Here is a 24,663-nt window from a genome sequence, read left to right as displayed (position 1 = left end):
AATGTGTGGCTTTTCTGGCCACAGTTCGTTTTCTTGGGGGTCGCAGTTCTACCCTAACATAACCCACTTCTGGCAAAGTTTGTTTTCTTGGGGGTCGCAGTTCTAACCTAACCCACTTCTGGCAACAGTTCGTTTTCTTGGGGGTCGCAGTTTTAACCTAACCTAACCCACTTCTGGCAACAGTTCATTTTCTTGGGGGTCGCAGTTCTAACCTAACCTAAACCACATCTGGCAACGTCGAAGAAATGAATTGCAATGTTTTGTAATTGTGCCAATTAAGATAATTTGACACAAATCAGCGATTAAGTAATATTCGTTAAATAGTATTTGTACGTAGTAAGATCAACTTTAAATAAATAGTAGTCGAAATAAAATAACGCCAAACAATATTACTAGTACTAAAGTTTCGATGAATCGTTGTCTATGAAATCATATTCGATGAAAAGGTTGTCGACAAAACAAGGGTACACCTCTTTGAAGCAGATACAAGACACCGTCAGCGCTGGAACTTCTGTAATTGTCAGAAAGGGATAAAACATAATTTAACTAAATCAGGCCCGTAAAATTTCATGAATAAGGGGGTAAGAAACTACGAGGGTTGCTACTTATATATCCGGAAACAAAAAAACAAACAAACGTACACGGCTGAAAATGGTTTTATTGTTTTTCAAAGTATTCCCCTTGATGATCTATGCACTTTTGCATTCGTGTGAACCAATTTTTGAAGCACTTCTGCCATTCCGCCTGAGGTACCTCCATAACGTGTTGTTTGAATGCGTCGACAGCATCTTCAGCGGTCGAAAATCGTTGACCGCGTAATTTATTTTTTATATTGGGAAATAAATAAAAATCATTGGGTGCCAAGTCAGGGCTGTACGGCGGATGACCCGTTAATTCCACATTTTGACCTTCCAAAAATAGAGTTGTTTCGCGTGACGTATGACAGCTGGCATTGTCATGATGAAGAATGATTCTTCGTCGCTGGTTAGTTTTACGAATTTGTTCAAATACTTCCAGTAAGCAAATGATCGTGTACCAATCTGAATAAACCGTTTTACGGTTTTCTAGTGAGCTACATGGCCATTAATACCGGAGAAGCAGGCCACCATTTGTTTCAATGTACTTTTTGCACGAGTAACTTTCGTAGGGTTCGGCTCATTTTGAAACACCCATACCGTTGATTGTTGCTTCGTTTCGGGATCGTATGCATAGATCCAGGATTCGTCACCTGTTTAGATGTTATAAACGGCCTTTGAGTCACCACGGTTATATTTTTTTTTCATTTTATTGCACCATTCGACGCGAGCATCTTTTCGCTACTTAGTTAAGTTGTGCGGTATCCAACGCGAACAATTTTTTTTTACAGCTAAATGATCATGTAATATGCTATTAATGCTAGTCATAGAAATACCCAGAGTCGCCTCTATCTCGCGGTACGTAACATGTCGGTCGTCCATTATAAGTTTTCGCACAGCCTCAATATTTTGTGGTACAACGACCGATTTCGAGCGACCTGCCTTAACTTCGTCCGTAAGCATACTACGTCCACGATTGAACTCACTAAACCAGTGATACACAGTAGTTTTAGATGGAGCTTCATCACCAAAAGTTGAAATTAGTTGATCTATGCACTGTTGTTGCGTTAAACCACGCCGAAAATCATAGCACGAATATTTTCACGAGTGAGTTCCATTCTTGCAGCGAGATGACATTTAAAACCCGTCAAAAACAAAAGACTAATAAGAAAGAAAAAATATACCGGCCAGTACTTAAAAAAGTTCAAATTTTACCATGGAGGTCAAATATACTATTTAAGAAGATTGTAATCCCGGTTTCCGGATATATAAATAGCAGCCCTCGTAGTATAGCGAAACTGGATCAGATCAGCGCTTTCCACTAACGATCAACCCATAGAAAGGTTCTACAATAGGGTTGTTTCCAATTTTTTGAAACGCTTGTATTACGTTCTACATTAACTAAAAGTTGCCCTAAAATTCAATTTTTATACTAAAAACGGCTTTAAATATGTTAAATTAACAAAATATATTTTGACAGATACTTTCGCGCCCAAAACGCTCTTTGAAAATTGTGTAACGTCACAGTTTACAGTTTGACACATAACTACATACATGCGTAGAAGATACGAACTGTCAACTGACATTTGTCATTTGTTGTTTATCGCCTAACTGTCAACAGTGTCAATCCGAGAGTTGTGACATCATCAGAATCTTCAATGACGTTTTGAGTTTGGTCACGTGACGTGTGCCAAATGATATTTTAAATTCAATATTTACAAAAATATGGTCATTACAGGTCCCCTAAAAGTAGTTTAACATGTTCTTATAATCCAAAAGAATTTATTGGGATACAATTCTGCCCTAAGATTTGTAGATGGAACAACCCTATTAGTGTAATCAGAAGTTACGGATGTCGAAGATGATATTTGAATTAAAATTTGAAAAGCGCAAGGTCTTCATGATACTAATCTGGCATTGTCTGTTTTTAACGGTTTAAGTATGGAACTCAGTTTTCACCTATGGTTATTGGTAGGCGATTGGATATCCGGTAAGTTGATGAGAATTGAGAATGAAATTGGGACAGCGTCATAATTCAGGAAAGACATCAACTGTAAGCAAGTATATAATAAAGGTAAAACGATTTAACTAGCTGAGCATTCTCATTTTAACTTGTACTTTAAAGCGTGACTTAAGTGTGTTGTAGTCACATCTGACTGTCACTTTCCTGGTAAAATGACCGTTAGTTTTTACACATTACCGTTACACATTAAGTGAAAACGCCCAGCTGAGGGATGATAAACTGCTTAAGAGGGATAGAAACTAAAATTCACATAATGCACACATTGCTGGACCCAAGTGTGTAATTTTCGGATTTTAACGTGTACATAATTTATATCTGTTGTTTTTTTTTTGTTTTTGTTTTGTTGTTCTTATCATTATCTTTCTATCTTATTTCTTTCATCTTCTTGTCCTGTGTATGTGTGCTTTATGGAATAAATGTCATTTCTTCTTCTTCTTTTTCTTCTTAGTGTATTTCCACCGGGTGTGCGGTGCGGAAGACAGCGCATATTTTGAAAAAAACCTAAATTCAATAAAATGACGTAAAATATACAACGTATGTTAACGTCACCAATCATGGCACAACGACATCTGTAAAATTTCTACCGCTATATGCTTTAAAAGTTGAAAATCCAATTCGTCCTTTATGTTTTCTTTGTATTTAATGAAAGCTACTGCAATTAGATTTAATATTATTAACCAATTAAAACTATGGTTTTTTTGGCTCCAGTCATGGGATGTATGGCGCCATTAATTTTCAAACTAACAAATATCAATGAAAAATTAAACTTAAACAGCTCTTTGGCTGTTGTTTATGGTAAAATGTTGCCAGCGATAACAAAACTAATGGTAAATACTTGTTTTACAGGATTTGTCTATACCATAATATATACTAATCTATGGTCTATAGGTACCATCCCATTACTGGTGCCTGGTGATTTATTGCAAGGTCTACTGATAGATTTAAGTCACTGTGTACGAGTATCTGTGGAAAGCCGTAATCTTTCTTGTCAAATGTCGAATACCTACATTATGTTAATTTTATTTAGTTTATATCTTGCTAATTATTTTAAAATCGGAAATTTAAAATATTATAAATGTGTAAACCAAGCACTTTCATTTGATATCAAACTCGACAATAGTTTTGTTCAAATAAAATGACCAGAATAGCAGGAGCCCTCACAAATAGCTTTTTGGCCTTATAAGTTCTTCTAGCTCCATAACTCCTTGATCAAGCCTACTCATTATTTAGTGACTAAAATATAAGGCCCTCAACTAGGCGTTTACCCAATTTCATTTAAATTAGAACAAATTTACATAAGTTATTGTCCCTCAAACTATCCTCGAATGTGCCCCTAGCCAGCCGTGTCTTCCAAGTTGAATGTAAGAACTTCACTTCGATTCGCTCGCTCGTCATTATGATGACGGTTCTGGCCTAGTGGGTAGTACTTAGTGGCCCTACATGGTATTTAATCATAATAACAAATTAAAATCATGCGTCATCATGATTGAATACCAAATACCTGATTCTGACAACTCAAAAATGTATTAATTTATTTGCAAACGTTACTAACCGACAATGTCTGCAAAATGCCCCCTCGAATGCGATATATGAATTTATTATTTAAAGACTAAAATATCCTATACACTTTTCTGGCATAGCTGACCTTCCCGGCGAACAAATTAAGTAACCTAAACTCACATAACATTTTCCCCTTCTTTTGGCCTCAGAAATGCGAGGTTAAAATCTTTCGGGCTCCTCGTGAGCATGTTATACGTGCAACAACGAATCTGTGAACAAACAACGTACAAACCGCGGGTACACAATCTTTTAATCCCTAATAAGATATAAAGTGGTTCCAAATCTCGAATCGCTTCATTCCTCCACGATTTTGAAAGATATTTCACGCAGAAGTACTTATACCTGCGGAATTATAATAAATCTACATAATGTGCGGAGGCAAAGTTCGTACGAATTCCTAAGCAAAGTAAACGTGCTTAGAAAATTGGAATAAACGAAATATAAGCAATTATGACGAATGTTACAATGTCTTCTTAAAATTATCTTTTACATAAATATTAAAGTAATTTCATATTCTCGATGGATATCGTCGGATATATATAATGTCTAAAGTCAAACCTGGTCTTTGGGCTGCTGATTGTGAAATCTTGCAAAATAGTTGCAAGTTTATCTGACTAGGCACCTAAATATGAATATGATCAAAGAAAATGATGATTAAAATAATTATTCACCCACCCTTTAGTAAGTATGGCGAAATCGGGTCTAACTAAATCATTCAAAACTCTGTAAAACTATTTTATATAATTGAATCACTTCGCATGCAAATAACAAAAATAAATTATGCATTTATTAACCACAAAATATGGCGAGGGCGTTCTAATGACTCAAGGCCCTGTTCGAGGTGAAGAACGCACTGAAAGTTTAACGCAAGGGCGACGAAACGCTTACGTGGCTGCAATCAACTTGTCAAGTTTTGAAATATGACTAGGAGCCGCCGGCGTGTCGCCATTAGTCGCTCCTCTCCGGGCTCCCCACTCGCAGTTCGGACGCCAACCCGGCTAGTACCCCGGGAAAAAAGCTGAAATGGCTTTCTACACTAATAATAGCTTATTTCCAAATCAACCACCCATACCCAATGGCATCGCGGCGCAAATGGATGAAAAGTCGAAGAATAAAATCATATTCCTGGACGTCACACCCAATCGTACTCCGAGATTACCAACGCCTAATAATGCCATAGCACCTATACAAGACAACCTGATCAATCCCGACATCACCAGAGACATCATTTATGAAAACATCAAGCCGGTGTTTACTCTCCTGAAGATCATGGGCGTTCTTCCATTGAGCAGGCCGGTTCCGGGAGTGACCCAATTTCAACCTACCTCTCCCTCAATGCTGTACTCTGTCGTCGTCTACTGTTCTCTTATCGGATATCTTTTGTATCTTTCCCTAAATAAAGTCCAAATTGTAAGAACCGGTGCTCAAGAAGGTAAATTTGAGGAGGCTGTGATTGAGTACCTATTTACAGTGTACTTGTTTCCGATGATTGCCGTCCCTATATTGTGGTATGAAACGAGAAAGATTGCCGAAGTTCTCAACGGATGGGTTGAATATGAGGTAAATATTAATTGATTACATAATATATTTAAAATTATGGTCATAATTGCTCTTTTACTTTATTTTTCATATTTTTACAGATTGCTTACAAAAAACTGTCAAACCGAGTCCTTCCTGTAGGGCTCTATAAAAAAGCTCTAGCCATGTCTATAGTCATTCCAGCACTTTCAACGGCGTCAGTGATCATTACACATGTCACCATGGTCCACTTCAAATTATTACAAATCATTCCATACGTATTTCTGGAAATATTGACTTACATGTTGGGCGGCTACTGGTACCTTCTTTGTGAAACACTCAGCATTTGTGCGCACATCTTGGCAGAAGACTTCCAACAGGTAGATTCTTGTACGGAAAAGCGCTAAATAACTATATATAACGTTCCTCCTCTAGACATGAAACTATTTATCCAGTGCACATTTCGAACTTATAATCACTGGAATGTTTATGTTATAGGCTCTTCGTAACATTGGGCCAGCCGGAAAGGTCGCAGAATACCGCGCGCTCTGGTTGCGCCTCAGTAAACTGGCCCGAGACACCGGGATCGCAAATTGCTACACCTTCACATTCATGAGCCTCTACTTGTTCCTTATTATCACACTTTCCATCTACGGTCTGCTCAGCAAAATCTCCGAGGGTTTCGGAGTCAAAGACATCGGTCTAGCTTTAACTGCTTTTTGCAGTATTATGCTACTATTCTTTATTTGTGACGAGGCGCACTACGCTTCTCATAATGTAAGTTCAGCAGTTGATCTAAATCTCTTCAATAATAATTGATAAATTCTAAATATATTTAGTCCATCAACAAATTTTCTACCAGTATTAAGTTTTATTCTGTTAATATACATTGTAAATAAATAACTTTTCCCATAAATGTGCACCTAATGGTTGGGCAATGTTACATATGCATTTGTATAATATTGGATAGGTACGCCTGAACTTTCAAAAAAAGCTTCTAATGATTGAGCTGTCATGGATGAACGCGGACGCGCTGACCGAGGTGAACATGTTCCTGCGAGCCACTGAAATGAACCCCTCCCAAATTAGCTTGGGAGGATTTTTCGACGTCAACAGGACTCTATTTAAGTCGGTGAGTTGCGGATTTCAATAACACAATCGAGATAAGTTTTGATACAGCTAAGACACAATGGAGTTTCATCGGAATTCAAAACAAACTAACTTGAAAAGTACTGCAGAGAGGCTCCGTAGAGCTCTGTCTCTGTACCCGCCAAAATTGTATATTACCATAGTCCACGCTGTTAACTGGCAATTCGTAAACCTTATTGCGCTGCGTTAGTTAATTTATGGTCTTCATTTGCAGTTACTGTCAGGTAAGTCGAATGCTGGCATATCACTAACGATAGTAGGATAGTTAGTAATATTAATAATGTTGCATTTAAGTGCGAGTCGGACTTGGGGTTTATTTGTATATATAACCGTTATACACGGTGTAACATGAGGCAACCGAAAGATTTGAGAGATAACAGTGTATTCCTGATCACATTTAGAGACTAAAATGTCATATAAACTTTACTGGATTTCGCCTAGTAAAAAAAACTTATTGTAATCGCCTTTTTGATGGCGATGATACCATTATGTGGCGTAGTCTTTTGGACCATGGGCAACTTTGTATGGAACTTCGCTCCAAAACCAACACAGCTACAAGTTAGGTCGTTAAATAGGGCTGTAAATCTACTACATTTCGTTCTATAGGCATCAACTTGAATTCCATTGCAGAACTGAGATATTCATATGTTAGTCAGCGTGAATACAATCTATCAGAAAACGGGTTACTTCAGAGAATACCGGCCATTAATCATTAGTATACCGAAGTGTGTAAAAAAAAGATATTTTATACCTAATTGTTGGTTTTATTAATACAATTACTATATATTTACAGCAAGATGTTTTCTCATTATAAATCAATAACTATGTCATTTAATCTATCTTCTAAAATATGTTGACGCACTCGCAAAACCGAACGAGGATATAATAAACAATAACGTCCTTCTAATGCCATAGTTATGAAATGAAAAATCTTTATTTTCAAGCAACTATGAGTCCATAGATAAATACCTTAAAACTAGCGTACATATTATCATAAAATATATCTTAAAAACTAAAACACACACTATGGCTGCGACTCTTACCCATATTGACCTGTTTACAAGATGTTATATATTATTAAACGGCAGGTGACATAGCTATTATAATTGAACACGTCAATAGATTATGGTATCAATACCGTAACACATGAACATAGAACATAGGTATCCATATGTACCTAGAGTAGATAATAGTACATTACGATACAAGTGCGAAAAATAGGAAATTCGAAACGAGTGGCGATAAATTAAAACACGACCGAAGGGAGTGTTTTAAATCGACACGAGTTGCGAATTACCTATTCGCATATGTATCGTACAACGTTTTACAGTACATATGGCCCTTTAAATGTTCGACACAGTAACGTAATATGCTACTTCTCGCACTAGTGCTATAAAGTAGCCCCATATGTACTGTAAAAGAGTTTTTGAAAGGTTTTAAATAAGTAATAATACATGATATTCCAGAAATAATAACAAGTTAACCTCACAAATGTAGTTCACGCCATATTCGGTAAGAATACCTTCGATATGAATATTTTGTTTTAAGTACCCACCAGAATTATTATATCTACAGAATTTTCATAGCTCGTATTCACGCTGACAAACATATGAATATCTCAGTTCTGCAATGGAATTCGATTTAGTGCCTATAGAATGAAATAAAATAGATTTAAAGACCTATTTAATGGGCCAACTCTCATGTTTGTTGGTTTTGGGGCAATTTTACGCATGGTCCTTTCCTCATTGATAGATGTCAAAAAGTGACAAGTAGGGCTTGTGCACAAATCACGCGAGGTTCGATAGGGGGGAGGGGGTCTCGAAAAAATCAAGAGAGACCACGTTGGGGAGGGGGGGTATAAGAAAACCTCACGTATATTTTTCTATGGTGAACGAAACTAAGAAAAAATATCGACCACACCGACCGTTTTGTTAAACATAAATCTTCATTTGGCATTTCAAAATAGCTAGTCTAAACAAGATTTACTATATACAATACTATTTATCTTAAAATAAGGTCGAACGAAAAAAAAAGTAGCCGAAAAAACCTCGCGTGATTTGTGCACAAGCCCTAACCTATGCAAAATCTAGGTTTAACAAGAAAAAAACGTAAAAAATCATTTTCAGTGCCAATTTTACCATAACATTAACTTTTAATATACAAATAGATCCAAGAATTTAAAAAAATTGTGGTGAAATTTACTTAAACTCATATAACATTTTGTCCTTCTTTTGGCCTCAGAAGTGCGTGGTTAAAATCTCTCGTGTTCCTCGTGTTACACCGTGTACGTAAGGAGTCTTAGTACCTACATGTAACAGGGTTCCGTTAGACACATTCTGGTACTGAACCTTAAAAAGGAAGTAACGGAGATAAATCTTATAAACGGGCAATCGGGGCAATGCTAGGCGGATATGATGGTCGACTGGTCGTACTTTATATTGTCTACGTGACAGCGTGATATTGACAGGCCAATTCGAGTTTAATCATTCGAACTTTTTCCGATATAATACTGATCTGTCAGTGTTAAAAGTAACGTTATTGGTTGAAATGTCACTTGACACTGATAGATCATTATAATCGGAAACAAATCTAATCATTAAAACTCGAATTTGCCTGTAACAGTCGCGCGGTGTGACGTTTGGTTATATTATTCTGCGGATATTGCCATGCATCATACGCCTGCAGCAAACCGAACAAACAGCCTTCTTTACTTGTGCGTTTACTTAATAGAAGCAACGTAGGTAGAGCTAATAAATGATTAAGACGTAAGAGATAAATTCAATTATCTGATAAACGTTCCCGCGGACGGAGATTAACCCTACACAGATGAACATGAAAGGATTCTTCGATGTAATTGGGATGCTCATCAAGTCGGTTATATTCGCTTAGGTATATATAGGTCGGTCGTCGCTAAGGGCCACTTATTATTGTATGTTTGTAGAAATAACGCCTTATTGAAAACATAAATTTTAGTATTTTTTTCTTAAAAACTGTACGATCATTGTTTGTTACTCAGTCGAAACTAAAATTATACGAATTTTATAAAGAATGCTTGGTTCGTTAGAGACATTTAGGGGTCACTAACTACTTAATGATAGAATGATACCTACACATGTAGCATACCTCATACGCTATTAATACTATGGCTACTTAAGATTGGCCAACTGATGACTGATCAAGGCCAATGAAGCCCCCGCCCATTGAATAGGGCATAGAATGAATGAATGAAAATCATTTATTTCGAGCTAAAAACTCATATAGTGTTAGTACATACAACAATTATTATTTATCTACCTATATATCTAAGTTAGTACAATATAAACAAAACAATAAATACCTAAAACTACTTAACATAATCTATTTCGATGATGCGTTGGTCCGTTGGGTTCATGCAGTTGGTTCCAACGCCTCATCAGTGGGCAGTCCACTCTGACGATAGAAAAAACCCGCCCGTCGTTACGGGCGTTTGGCGGCGAAAATCCCAAGAAGGAATGGAAAGGCACTCATACATCCCACAAAGACAGTATGAATGAAGCAACGAGTTGATACTATGCACGTTTTACAAAACCAAATGCACAGGTGTTACTTAACTGCGAACTTGTGCAAACGTGATACTGTTGACTGAAATTGCAGTTCGTCTTGCTAGATAATTACGTCTAAGATGTAACAACACATTACTGCCGTACTTCGTTAAATAGAACACCGTTTGCTATTAGTGTCGACTGTCGAGTAACGTGTATAAATTTGCGTTACAATTATGTATGCAGGCTTCTCGAATCTTGTTCACGCTTCATTAAATATATTCCCAGTACGCCCACTAGGTTTAACGAAATCGTGTCGGTAGGAAAGTTACCTCTGTGGTGTTGAACCGAAACTGTATTTTTTGCCGAAACCGACCGAAGGGTCGGTTTTGACTCAGTTTCGGACGAAACCGAAACCAAACTTGTATAGATGTGTTAAAATCTTTGAAAGTAATGTCGGTGGCCTTTCTTTTAGAGCAAGATCCCAGAGCCGCCTTTAAAGTGACGTGTCAAAATAATCTAAATGAGCATAAAGTAAGAGTTCTTTCGCAGTGAATTGTTATTATACTGTTTTTATTATGTTTCTTGATATTATTAGAATACATTTGTATAACGCACGAGTGTATTTTTAATTTTTATTATTGTATTTTTATTTTCGTTACATGCGTGGCATCTCGCCAGTAGACGGGAGACCTACTAAATGCAATGAAGTGCCGGCACTTCATTGAGCTGTGGAAACATTTCGTTAGAGATGCCGACTCTAGTACCACTACGAGTCACTGTCTAGTCTAGTACAGTCAGAATCAAAAGTAGCGGATGAAACAACGCGCCAAAAGTATCTGATATTCCGTATAACTTTTCCAAATATAGATTAATTTCCAAAATTCGCGTTCAAAAGCATATCGACAGTCTTAGTTGTTCTATATTAAAGACATCACTTTTGGTCAAGCTGTTACAGAATGTTACGTTACGTTACTTTTGATGCTGACTGTACTATACTTAATGCAATTTAATGACCAATTATAGATTTATGCTGATTCGCGAATACCGGCGTCACAAATAAAATTGGTACTTTTGCGTCCGCACGTCCATTTTATCGGTAATATCGGTCATAATCGGAGGTTGAAAATGGCGATCCAAATTGGCGTTTGCATCCGCACCAGCTGCTTTGATCGGACACTTTAATCACATTGGAAAAATGCACCCGTCTGTATTGGCCGACAATTCCACATAATACCTTCGAAAGCAAAACGTCACATGTGTTGTGAATATCGTATGAACATAAGACCTTTTAACTTAAGAAGGTACAAACACTCAGATGCTTCGGTTTGTCACTTTTACTGTGTAATTACAAATCAATTTAGCCCGTGTGTGTAACACTGACACTCGTTCCGAACGAGTCGTTCGTGACATTTTATTCTCACTATGTTCTCTTCTATGTATGTCTATTGACTGTTTGTGTGTTGACGAATAAAAAACATTCTATTCTAAGTATACCTACTCAAACACCCACTTTGTCAGTAGAAAAAGGCGTGAAATTTAATTTTGCTATGGGAAATCAACTCTTCACACCTACATTTTTTTAATTAACTGTCTTTTTCTACTGACATAGTGAGTGGCCCGGACTATATTAGAGATTTTTCGATTCGATTTTGAATAAAAAACTATTAACGTAAAAAAGCAGTGTATAAAATAATACATAGACTTAAATTTTCACAGCAAAAATAAAATTGTTCACAGCTACTAGCTACAATGGTGACTTACCTAGTCGTGCTCCTGCAGTTCCAAATCAGCATACCGGACGATTCACGTGTCCAGGAAGCGGATGACGATGACGACTTCGTGAATGCTACCGCCTCGGTCACTGAGGCTCCCACCACTTTGACCACCATCACCACCCTGCTCACCACGCTAGCAAAGAAGAAAAAGAAACATTAAATATAGATTAATCTTCGTAAAGACTAGAGCAATGATGTACTTAATATCATAATTAATAAATAATATAGGTACAATCTGACACTATTTAATAAAAACAAAATTAAGTATACCCTTCCACGGTGGCATATCACCTAACGATAGGTACTAAGCGGTTATTACATCAACCCTTCTATAGCTCAAAAGCAGGGGTATCTCATCTATTAGGTCGCCGGACACTTTCTGCTGAGAGGGATAGAGAAATGTATGTTATTTCCCTGTCGCTTTTAGCAGGATAGATAAAGGAAGGATGCAGAAAGGTGCATGTAATAGCAAAACGAAGGGAGAGCTATTACATTGTCCTCATTCTTTTTTGCAGAAAGTGTTCTACAAAAAGATCGGTTCTGCAGAAAGATAACTTCTTTATGTTAGCAAATCTTTAAATATACATTGTGTATTTTTGATACGAACGCATAATCAATGGGTACCTAGGCTATAATGAAAACACTTTCATAGGTTTTTTAAACAAATGGACGACTTATTTTTCCACATAAAACAATTCAGCAAGCAATGTATCACTGCTGTTTTAACTGAAAACGACGCACTTAATGACGCGACGTCACAACTGTCACAAGTGACCATGATGTACGACATACATTGCCGCTCGAAATATGTTCAAAAAATAATTATGTTCTGGTAGTTAACACTAAATTTAAAAAATCTTTCAGAATTGTTGTAGAAGTTTGCGGTTATATCAAAAATACATACTGTATCATAATTAATCTTATACCTTTAAACGAGCAATTCTTGTATATATATATATATATTTCTGTGATCTCGGAATCGGCTCTAACGATTTCGCTGAAATTTGGTATATGGGGGTTTTGGGGGTATACAATCGATCTAGATTAGTCTTATGTTTGGGAAAACGCGTGTTTTCGAGTTTTCTTTCGACGCAGAATATGGTCGCTAATTTCGTATTGCCGGCCACTTGTTACGGGTTCGAATCTCGCCCGGTGACTAACTTTTGTTTTTTTTTTTATATGTTCAAGTTTATATATCATTTTTATTGTTTTAGACAAGTTTAATTTAGTAAAAAAATGTAGTTAATGTTTGAGATAAAAATATATATTTCTCATAAATATGTCTAACATTTACCTATACTGATTACGTGAATAAGATTTATGCTTTCGAGTTTTTATTTTATTGAGACATAAAAAAATGTAAGGAGAGCCTTCATGTGATCATATCAGTTTTTAGGATCACTGAAATCAAACACCTGATCTACACAGAAATCGAATGTAAATAATAATAATTGTCAGTTCACATTTTACTTTTTAAGTTTATGTAGATTATCACCTATACACCACCATATTACAATAAATAGTTATAACACTTATAACCGAGCAAAGCTCGGTCGCCCAGGTACTATAATTATAAAGCAGGTAGGTATATGTAAAAAATTTAAGTAAGTCACCTGTTGTATGTAGTTGTGACGTGTTAGAATAGACATTTGTTTTGTTTGTGTGTGTCTTTTAAACATATATTGTCTATTCGAACACGTCACAACTACATACAACAGGTTACTTACTTAAGTTTTTTACCTATACCTCCTACCTTACCTATTGGCAGTGAAAGAGTACGTTTAAAAATGTGTGGTAAAATTTTTGTGTTTCACTCGGTGACAAAATTTTGTTTAACCTTCGTGCCTTGGATCCCTCGCTACGCTCCTGGTTCGATTTTGGAATCTTTCGCTTGCTCGGGTATCAATATTTAACGAGCCGCGAGAGGTTAAACAACAACTTTGCCCCCTTGCAAAACAAATAACTATTAAGAGTTCATGATATTCTTGTTTTTATATATAAGTAGGTACTCTTTTTAGTAATATGTATTTGTATTGTAGTGCCTAGAGGCAACGAATCCGCCTCTTTTATTGCATGTTATATTTGTGTATTTTGTGTGCGTAAAGAACAAAATAAATTAAAAGTGTATTAATTAAACGTCATAATTTTTTTAATTACTTAGTTTATTTTACAATTACTATTGAAAAGAATTTAATAGCAAAATATATAGATAGAGAAGCTGCATTTTACTTATTGCATTTTTTCCAATTAATATTTAACACCTGTTAATATGAAAGCTAAGAAAGCTTCTTGGCGTAAGTAAACTGGCTATTGGCAATTCGTGTAACAATATAATTGTGCGGTAAGTCTTACCTGGCAAAAAAAACACTTTGATGGCTCCTCTACACGATGGCAAAACGCAACTACCCGTCCTCGATATAGTTCTGAGGGCCTACCGCGAACCACGTTCGACGTGATGCCTCTCTGTCGCACTTGTAAATTCGTACGTAAGTGTGATAGGAAGGCAACCCGTCGAACGTGGTTCGCGGTAGGCCCTCTGGAATGGGCCACGTGTAGATAACACTCGTGCTTTTTCATTAAGTATATTATCCGACTGAGTTAAGAAGGTAACGGATTGCTAACGAGTAATACATTTTTTTTTAAATCAACTATTAGGTTTCAAATGTTAGTTGAAAAAGGTTTCATCACACTAAACATAGTTTATAGATTAAATGATCTCGTAAATTATAAATAACATTTAATCGATTTGATCTCCATCCTTCGAATAGCAATACGAAAATATTAGCTTTTTTAGGGTTCCGTAGCCAAATGGCAAAAAACGGAACCCTTATAGATTCGTCATGTCCGTTTGTCTGTCCGATTATGTCACAGCCACTTTTTTCCGAAACTATAAGAGCTATATCGTTTAAACTTAGTAAGTGGATGTATTCTATGAACCGCATTAAGATGTTCACACAAAAATAGAAAAAAAACAATAAATTTTGGGGGTTCCCCATACTTAGAACTGAAACTCAAAAAATCTGTGATATTTAGGTTCCTAATATCATTTTTTTCTAAACTGAATAGTTTGCGTGAGAGACACTTCCAAAGTGGTAAAATGTGTCGTCCCCCCCCCCCCCCCGCCTGTAACTTCTAAAATAACAGAATGAAAAATCAAAAAAAAAAAATATGATATACATTACCATGCAAATTTCCACCGAAAATTGGTTTGAACGAGATCTAGTCAGTAGTTTTTTTTAATAAGTCATAAAATAAAAATTTTTTTTTTTTCATCAAACCCATGCGTGTGGGGTATCTACGGATAGGTCTTCAAAAATGATATTGAGGTTTCTAATATCATTTTTTTTCTAAAATGAATACCTAGTTTGCGCGAGAGACACTTCCAAAGTGGTAAAATGTTGAACAAGATCTAGTAAGTAGATTTTTTTTAATACGTCATAAATGGTACGGAACCCTTCATGCGCGAGTCCGACTCGCACTTGGCCGCTTTTTTTAATTGGCTGATTGTCGAGTTCGTTCGCGCCTTTGGCTTGCGTGCGCAATGGAATCGTGCGTAAAAAAAAAATAACGCGCCAGCCATTTTCCGTATTTGTCATAAAATTGGAAGAGCTTTGCATGTTTTTATTTTATATATTAACGAAAATGACATTTTCAAGCATTGAAAATAAAGAACACAATACATAAAATTGACGCTCTATATATAGCCTTTTACCATCAAAATCGGGTGAAAAATAATTGGTTGCATATGAAACTTTTATTCAATGGAAAATCAGCAAAAACGCTCGGTCTTTCTTAGAAAACGTGTTGGTAGCTTAATTCAATGAACTGGCGAATAAGTGCCTACACGCCCAGCACGCTTTGGTGCAATTATTCGATGTTAAAACTGTAAGCCCTCATTTTGGAAATTGTACTTTCACTGTTTTGATAAAAAAAATCTAACTTAAAAATTTTGTTTTTTCCTCGCTAGTGTGTTGAAAAACGTCGTATGAAACGCGTGTGCATTGGTCATTAGGTCATTACCCACATCGACTTTCTTATTGCGCCGTCGCTTGCAGCTCGCGCGCACAATATCGCCTAGTGTGTAATGACCAACTTAGCACACTTGTATCATAATGTACTAATTCTTTCACCAGTCTCCCTCATTGAAGTCGGTTGTTTTTTCTTAAAAATTACATTTGTTTTAATGCTTAGGTACTTATCTTAATAAATTATATTAAGTACCTACAATGCAACGTTTTTCTTAGGCATTTAGATCTCGACTTTTTTGTGGACAGACCGTTTGAATCATCCGAATTTGTTATTAAATACCAGCCAAAATCATGTCGGGCCATGCTCAGTGTAGGGTTACGTTTACGTAGTTATCATAGGCGGCCTTGAACGGGGGCTAAGTAGGTAGCTATCATGTACAGTGAGCTGCGAAATTGCATGGAGAAATTATGAATGAATTTATTGGTAAATTCGCCATGCACTTTTACGGCTGATGGTACACAACAAGCAATGGTTTAAAGTCAGAGAGGGACACATATTTTTTTCTTTCGGAGCGATTGTTTCCGAAAATATTTATTTTATCAAAAAAATGTTTGTCAAAAACCCTTCTTTGTTTTGAAAGATCTATCCAACGACACCTACAATAGAGTTGAAGCGAAAAAAGATTGTACCCCCATCACATCACAAATATTTTAGGATAGGGTTAGACCAAGCTAAGTTGGCAGCGATTAGAATGATCTAGACGGTGTTATTTTAAAACGTCATAATCTCATAGAAGTTTGACATTTAAAATAACACTTACACCGTCTGGGCTATCAAAATCGCTGCAAACTTAGCTTGGTGTAACCCTACCCTAAAATATTTGTTTCTAATATCTATTTTAGTACATTTTTTTTGTCGTCACGATTGATTTTTATATCCATGCCAAATTGGCGATTTCTAGCACTAAAAATCACAAAGGATAGCCTCGGACAGACAGACGTACAGACAAACGTACATGGTGAAACTTTACAGGTCCCTAAAAACCGATACTCTTTGGAAAATACTGAATCGCTAGTAAGCAGATAATGGCGACGTGACCACGATGCGACATTAGCAGACAAATCCAACTGTCTATGGTTTTCCGTGACTAATGGGTCCTTATGCTCCATTTGTATAAGGACCCTTTTCTAATGGAAAGCCACGTCTTGTCACTGTGAAGTGCAGACTCTTTCGCTCTCCCGTTATATAATATTTAGGTGAACGAGACGGTAACATGCGAACTTCGATTTTATTTTCGCGGTTCACATTAAAAGACGGTTACAATTTTTAAAGTAGGTAGAAATATAAAGCTGCAACACGAACACACTGCATGCGTTATGAAAATAAAACGGTAAAATTAATTTGAAAAAGTATTTTAGCAAAAAAAAGTATTTACAAAATACTACGATACGAAAAGCAAGTATCTAAATGCAAGATACAAGATATTTTCAAAAAAAGTATTTCAAATACAAGATGAAAATACGTATTTTGTATCTTCTATCTGTATCTTAGATAAGTCACATCTCTGGTTGCATGTAATATTACATATAATAATGTATATTTCCTCTTCAAGTTTTTGTGCGGCAACATCGAATTGTACTAAATGCATGTTCTCTTGAGCGCTAACACTCAATAATGCTCTGACAGTCGCTAGGCGTGTGACAGGACTGAAGGTCTGATCGTAGTCGATTCCTTTTTTCTGTTTGAAGCCTTTCACAACGAGTCGTACCTTGTATTTGTCAATAAAGCCGTCTGGGTTCCTTTTTGTTCGTAGGACCCATTTGCAAGGAAGCGCTTTTCTCCCTTTCGATAGATCACATGCCGTCCACACGTTGAGGTCCCTGAGTGTCTGCATTTCACTATGCATCGCTTTTCGCCATTCTTCGCTGTCGTTACGATCCATTGCATCAGCAAAATTCGAGGGGTACGTCTCTGTAATCGATACGTAGTCATTATGTCTTTCAGGTCGTCGTATTTCGCTGCGATTGCGTAAATTGTAACGTGGTGGTTCGGCGTTATAGTCGACTGCTTCAGAATCATCGTGATGTGGTTCGGGTTCGAGTTCATGTACTTCAGCCTCTTGGACTGGTACGGGTTCATGTACTTGGTCTTCTTGGACTAGTTTGGGTTCCAAATGTTCTCCCTCCAGGCCAAGTTAATGATCACTAGAGACAGTATCTTCAGCATCTCCGAAGTCTCCCTCGGGTTCGTCTGGTAATGAATTATGATGTGTTTCGGGAAGTCGAACCAGTTCCTCGTTGATATTAGAATTACCCATCGGAAGTCGGATTATATACTCCCTCGTATTTGTGTCGTTGTTTACACAAGCTGAGTGAACATCGTTATTAGAAAGTGGTCGTTCATCGAAAGTAACATCGCGTGAACGAACGAGTTTGTTAGTTTTTCCGTCATTAATCCATACCCGGTAGCCATCTTCATCATAGCCGACAAGACATCCTTTTATGGCTTTTTTATTCATCTTCTTTCGTTTCTGCTTTAGAACAAGGACGTAGGCATTGCATCCTATAATACACAGATGTTTGACAGTCGGTTTTTTTCCAGTCCACAGTTCATACGGTGACTTGTCTTTGTTGTTAGTCGGACCTGTTCTATTGAGAATATACGCAGCAGTATTTATCAGTTTTGCCCAAAGTTCCTGTGGCATTGGTTCGTGCGCGTACATCATGGATCTCGTTGTTTCAACCAATGTGTGATTTTGACGTTCGCTTACACCGTTCTGCTCTGGTGTGTAAGGCATTACCAGTCTTTGTCGAATTCCATGAGAGTCTAGTATATCTCGAATGGACTTATTATCAAATTCGCCACCGTTGTCACTTAATAGGCATTTTACGGCATGTCTGTCATTATTCGTCTGAGCTAGCATTAAGGCGAGCTTATCCTTAACCTCTGACTTGTATCTCAGGAAATATACCATACGATAGCCTGTATAGTCGTCTTTGAACAACACGTAGTACTGGAATTTAGAAAAGCTTGGTTGAAATGGTCCGCAAACGTCGGTGTGCACGATTTCTCCTGGCGCGGTAGCTCGGGTCCTCGTACCGAATTTAAGTCTGTGAGCTTTCCCATATATGCAGCCTTCGCACAGCTCCTTATCAAAAGGAAGATCTAAAGTCCAGTTCGCGTTTAACTGTAGCTTTCACGTGCCTCTTGTTTTGGTATGCGAACCTCTCCAGGTATAGTTGCATAGTATTGGACGTTGCAAAGACTTCAGCGGGGTTCTCAGGTTGTAAATTTTTAAGTCTAGTTTGTACAATCCAGCTTCTTTCTTACGTCTTCCTATTAAGCACGCTTCTTCGTTGACATAGACGGTGCATTCTTTTGTCGTCGATACGAATTTGCTGTTCAGAATCTTGTCGTGGAGTGCTAGTAAGTACTGAGAATAAATTCTTCGCAATGGCTGGAACGCACCAAACATCTTGAAAGGTCGCTCGTAGTAGCTTCCCTCTTACATTTGCTTCGATAATTTCTTACTTGATAGCCGATAGCTTGGCAGTGACTTATTGTCAATGAGCGGAATTTTTCATAGCAAAAATCAAACTGTCAGAGGGATTGACCTAACTGTTTTATCGACTTATCGATGTTACGGAATAATATCGCATTAGGTATCCATAATAAACTTAAAAGATTATTCTGTAACATTTGACCTCTTTGATAAGCAACTTGCATCTCCGTATTAAAGTAAATCATGTCAGCGTCACATATGTCATTTATGTCACTTGAGTTTTCATGAGTGATTTCCGTGCCGTGTTACTAAAATGGTTAATCCTATAAGAAAACAATAAAAAAATGGATACACAAAGATTCTTATTTCAGTTTCAAAGAAGATTCTTCCACAATATATTGCTCTAAATGTTACGTTCATTTACATCATAAAAGTATTTTCTGTTTTATTCTTTACTATTATACCAAAATACAGTGGCGGTCAGCTAATTAGGGACACCTGTGTTTCGTTAAGTGACAAATATTTATCGATAAGTCGATAAAACAGTTAGGTCAATCCCTCTGACAGTTTGATTTTTGCTATGAAGAATTCCGCTCATTGCTTATTGTCCTATGTCCCCTAGATGGGGCAGAGGGTGTCCACAGTGCGCCGCCATCTGGATCGGTCTTGAGCTTCGTGCTTGAGTTTCTGGATCGGTCTTGAGCTTCGTGCTTGAGTTTGAGCTTGGCAGTAGTTGCATTTCAACTTTGTCCTTCTTCTCTGCTGTAGACGTATTACCGGAATTTGAAACGAGAGCTTCCTGTTGAAATACGTTGTTACTGTGAAGAGCTCGTTGTGTGAAATGCACATAAATGGCTTGTAAGGCTTTCGACAGTTCGGTCAGATTTAGGCAATAACAGCTAGCCAGCTGTTTCTGAAGGAAAAGTAGGTATCGTCAAGCGTGTCAAGAAACTTGCAAAGGAGTAGCAGTTCTGGTAGCTCACCGGTTTTGTCCTTACTTAACTCCTGATTCAGCTGCGTCCAAATAATTTTCAATTTTGACATGTGTGGATATGTCATCTGCCGGATCTTCTCATACATAGATTGTAGGACTTGTCTGCGTCCGTGCCGTCAAATAGTCTATGTAGCTCAAGCCATACGTCTCTTGCATTCGTGTATCTCATAACCTTGCGAAGTGTCTCTTCTTTCATATTGGTGGTTACGATAAGCAGAGCAGTCGCGTCAGCTTTTACAAAACGTTCTAGTTCTATTTTGTACGTGATCACTGCATCTGTATCTGTTGGACGATCGGGTTCTGTGGGTTTCTTGAACAAGCCCTCAACTATCTCCAGCACGTGCGGGACGGTGCGTAGCAGACTGGTGGCTTTATATTTCCAAGTATCCCAATTTGACTTCCCTTCCAACAACCCAATTTGTAATTTAGCGATATTCTCCATTTTGTAGGTGGGACCGAGAACCTGATATTGTTTAACACATACTTACGTGTAAGTAGAGCGTCAGTGGTGTCCGCCTTGGGACACAGTCTTGGAGATATCCTTTTACGAGAAGATTAATTAAAATATAGCATAAGTAAATAAACGTTGTTTTATATTCACAATCGAAACATTGACATAATATATGACATATTTCTTCTTTTTGCGTTCGACTCAAGTTACAAGTACGAGTAAATAGTTTGAATAACTAACAGGAAGTATAAAAACTTCTTCAACAAGATCCAGGACACTGACATAAATGTACTACGTACTAGACACGCTATCGAGAACAACTAGACAACTGTTCATTTCCTGCCTAAATACGTATTTTAATATTGTTTTTTTTTTGTGACACTGCCGATATTAAATTGTATAAAAATAGTTTTAAAACCCAAAAACTAAAAACTAAACTTAGTGTTTGACTCTCGTACTCGTAGCAATTTTGATCAAATCGCGCTTATATCATAATATATTCTTTAAATATAATTTTCTCAAACTTGTAATGAAATGTTGACATGACTTACTTCAAATTAGGTCCTGAAATACTACATTTCAGGTGTGATGAGTGAAAATGATATGTAAAGGAATTTCATACAGCCTTACACACCTAGGCCTGTAAGGCAACCTTCTTTTGTTTTTACACGTCGAATTATGGCACGTCTTGGCAGTCAACCATATCAAAACTTATAAGCAAAATTCTGCCATTATGTTTTTTTTTCTTTTTTTGTCTTTTTGTGTTTTTTTTTTGTGTTGGTTAAATATTGTTTCAGAGGTTCAAAGGAGAACAAACATTACATTATTTTTGCGCTACGACGCACGGTTTAGGAGATACAGTCCCATAAAGTTTTTTATTTTTCGGTCACGCAGAAATTTTTATAGGGCTGTATCTCCTAAACCGTGCGTCGTAGCGTAAAAATAATCAAATATTCATTCCCCCATTAATAACCCGAAAGTAATAATAACAATCATCACCATTATCATCATCATCATCCTATTTTTTTTATTATTTCATTGCAAGTTTGAGAAAAGCACTATACAAATCTCGGCGAGAAACGGGGTTGCCGGCCGCGTATCCCTATCCGTTCTCGCTACGCTCGGCCGTCTATATCTACTTGGCCTGCAACCCTTCGTTTCCCGTCCTCTATAGTAATGTACTAAAAAACACATTCATAAAATTACAATTATAGTATTTGTTAAAATGCAACCCTAATTTATTCTGTAAAGTCTCACAATACCGCAGATTTGCAACGCGATCACAATACGATCAGAAGGTGCACAATGAGCAACAGAACACTATGTTGATGCGGAAAAGCATTTTTGGAATGGCTACCAGAATATACAATAAAATTCCTGACTGTCTAAAAAAATACCATTATCTATATTTAAAAAAAAACACTGACTGCACTATTAATTGAAAAATGTTATTATAAAATAAGTGATTATTTAGATGAAAATTAAATGTTAAAATTTTATTTCTTAAGTATAGTTATGTTCCATTTTTTGTGACTATGTTTTAAATGATTATGTAATATTTAATTTACAAATTGTAAATTTTAATATGATTCATGTTTTATGTTTAAGTATAGTTAGTATTTGTACGCCACTTTTGGCAGAGCATGGTGAGACTACGAAACCTATATAAGATCGATCATTGTACCTGTGTTTTCACAAATAAATAATCTCTCTCTCTCTCTCAAGATAATAATTAATATATCATTTTTGTGTATATATTCTACATACAATAAGGTAGATTATCATTAGTACCTCCGTGTTACATCTGCGAAATATAATCTATGCGCCGAAGAAAATGGCGTACCGCCGCGAGTGTTTAAAGTGACGTTTCAAAATAATCTAAATAAGCTTAAAACAAAACATTTTTCGCAGTGGATTGTTAATATATTGCTTTTATTATGTTTCTAGAATATTATTAGAATACATTTTCATAACGCATAAAGGCATTATCAATTTTTATTATTTTTCTAAATTTTCGTTACATGTGTGGCATCTCGCCAGTAGTCGGACACGTATTAAACACAATGAAGTGAAGGCACTTCAATAAGGTGTGGAATCATTTAGTTGGAGATGACGACTCTAGTACTATACCTCAATGATCCAGGGACCTCTCTCTCCCTGCTACAAAGCTTAGTCAATCAAAAATAGGAAATTCAAGTGCAAAAAAAAAAAAGAATTCTATATGTTCGGGATTGGAACCAAAAACCTCGTCATTGCAATGGTACGCTCGCATTCCAACTAAGCCACAAATGGATATACATGACATGTGGAAATTAGGCTGCTTATTCTCTGTACAATCTAAATATCTAAATACCCCCTAAACCAGAGTTCTAAATATCTGAATTTTTCGCAAATCACTCTGTAAACATGTCTCACATGGAATAAACTCTTATTATTGGGACCGTGCGAAGTGCGTGGTGGGGGTAAGTAAAGCGATCCCAGCGCATAAGGTGGTAAAAATTTGAACTAACTGCGGATAGCGTCTTTAACATTTCGTACAATTATATGGCTCGAAATGAAACTTTGATTTACGATTACTCCTGAAATATTCATTTAAATTGTATGGTGTAAGGGACCATTGTAATCTGTATGAAATGCTTAATATAACTAACGTATTTATTTTGATAATTGTTAATAAAGTATCCATGTAAATAGCTTTGCAAATGCCACATATTACGTGATCTTTTTCTAGAAGTTAAGAATGGATATAGTAAGTTATGCTTAAAAGATAGACATTTCACATCGCGGACTTTTTTGTAGACCTATGAATGAGAAACAACCCCACCATACATTGTGTTGTTATAGCTCAAACGGATTAGGCAGCGTTTTCGATTAAAGCTCCTAGCCAGCGTGATTTTTTCCGACAACATCGTTCATAAGATCATTGGGTATGCTGATGACCTGGGGCTATTGGCGCAAAACAAAAGGGACCTGGAGGCCATGGCTAGAATTGTGGAGCAGGAAGGGGAGAAGATAGGTCTCAGAATCAACCACCAGAAAACAGAATATATCCAAATGAAAAGGTACAAGAACACCAGAGCTGATAGAGAAGACCTAGTAGTGGGAGCAACCACCTACAAAGGTGTGGATCATTTTAGGTATCTTGGTTGCACAGTAACTGATACCAACCGAAGGGAGGAAGAGATAGATCTACGAATCCAAAACGCTTTAAGATGCTCGGCAGCGCTCCATCGAGTTTTAGTGTCAAAGCTGATCAGTAGACCAACCAAGATTCGTGTCTACAAGACTGTAATTAGGCCAATTTTGATGTATGGGTGTGAAGCTTGGACTCTGACTCAGAAAGAAGAGAGCAAGCTCTTAGTGGCGGAGAGGAAAATCTGGCGGAAGATTCTGGGACCTATCAGAGATGAAGATGGAACTTGGAGGCGTAGAAAGAATAGGGAGCTAGAGGAGCTGGTTGCGATGCCCAATATAATTGGCGAAATCAAGGCCACACGACTCCGCTGGCTCGGTCACCTAGAGAGGATGGGAGAGGATCGTGCCGTGAGAAGAGCGTATGTGGGGCACCCGGGTGGAAAACGTCCGTCTGGGCGTCCCAGATACCGCTGGAGCGACAAAGTCCT

At 37.0% G+C, this 24,663-nt stretch overlaps 1 protein-coding gene across 1 annotated transcript; it reads left to right on the top strand.

The window, feature by feature from the left end:
* Positions 1-5,054: 5,054 nt before the first annotated feature.
* On the top strand, positions 5,055-14,268 carry LOC133533177 (gustatory and odorant receptor 24). The gene is made up of 5 exons (XM_061872138.1): positions 5,055-5,718; positions 5,799-6,056; positions 6,175-6,453; positions 6,647-6,808; positions 12,087-14,268. The coding sequence occupies exons 1-5, from the start codon at positions 5,182-5,184 to the stop codon at positions 12,282-12,284; spliced, it is 1,434 nt and encodes a 477-aa protein (XP_061728122.1). The 5' UTR covers positions 5,055-5,181; the 3' UTR covers positions 12,285-14,268.
* Positions 14,269-24,663: the final 10,395 nt, after the last annotated feature.

The sequence above is a fragment of the Cydia pomonella genome, chromosome 2 (genome assembly GCF_033807575.1).
Source record: "Cydia pomonella isolate Wapato2018A chromosome 2, ilCydPomo1, whole genome shotgun sequence".
NCBI classification, from domain to species: domain Eukaryota; kingdom Metazoa; phylum Arthropoda; class Insecta; order Lepidoptera; family Tortricidae; genus Cydia; species Cydia pomonella.
The sequence above is the reverse complement of the archived record's forward strand: the minus strand, read 5'-3'. Positions and strand labels throughout refer to the sequence as shown.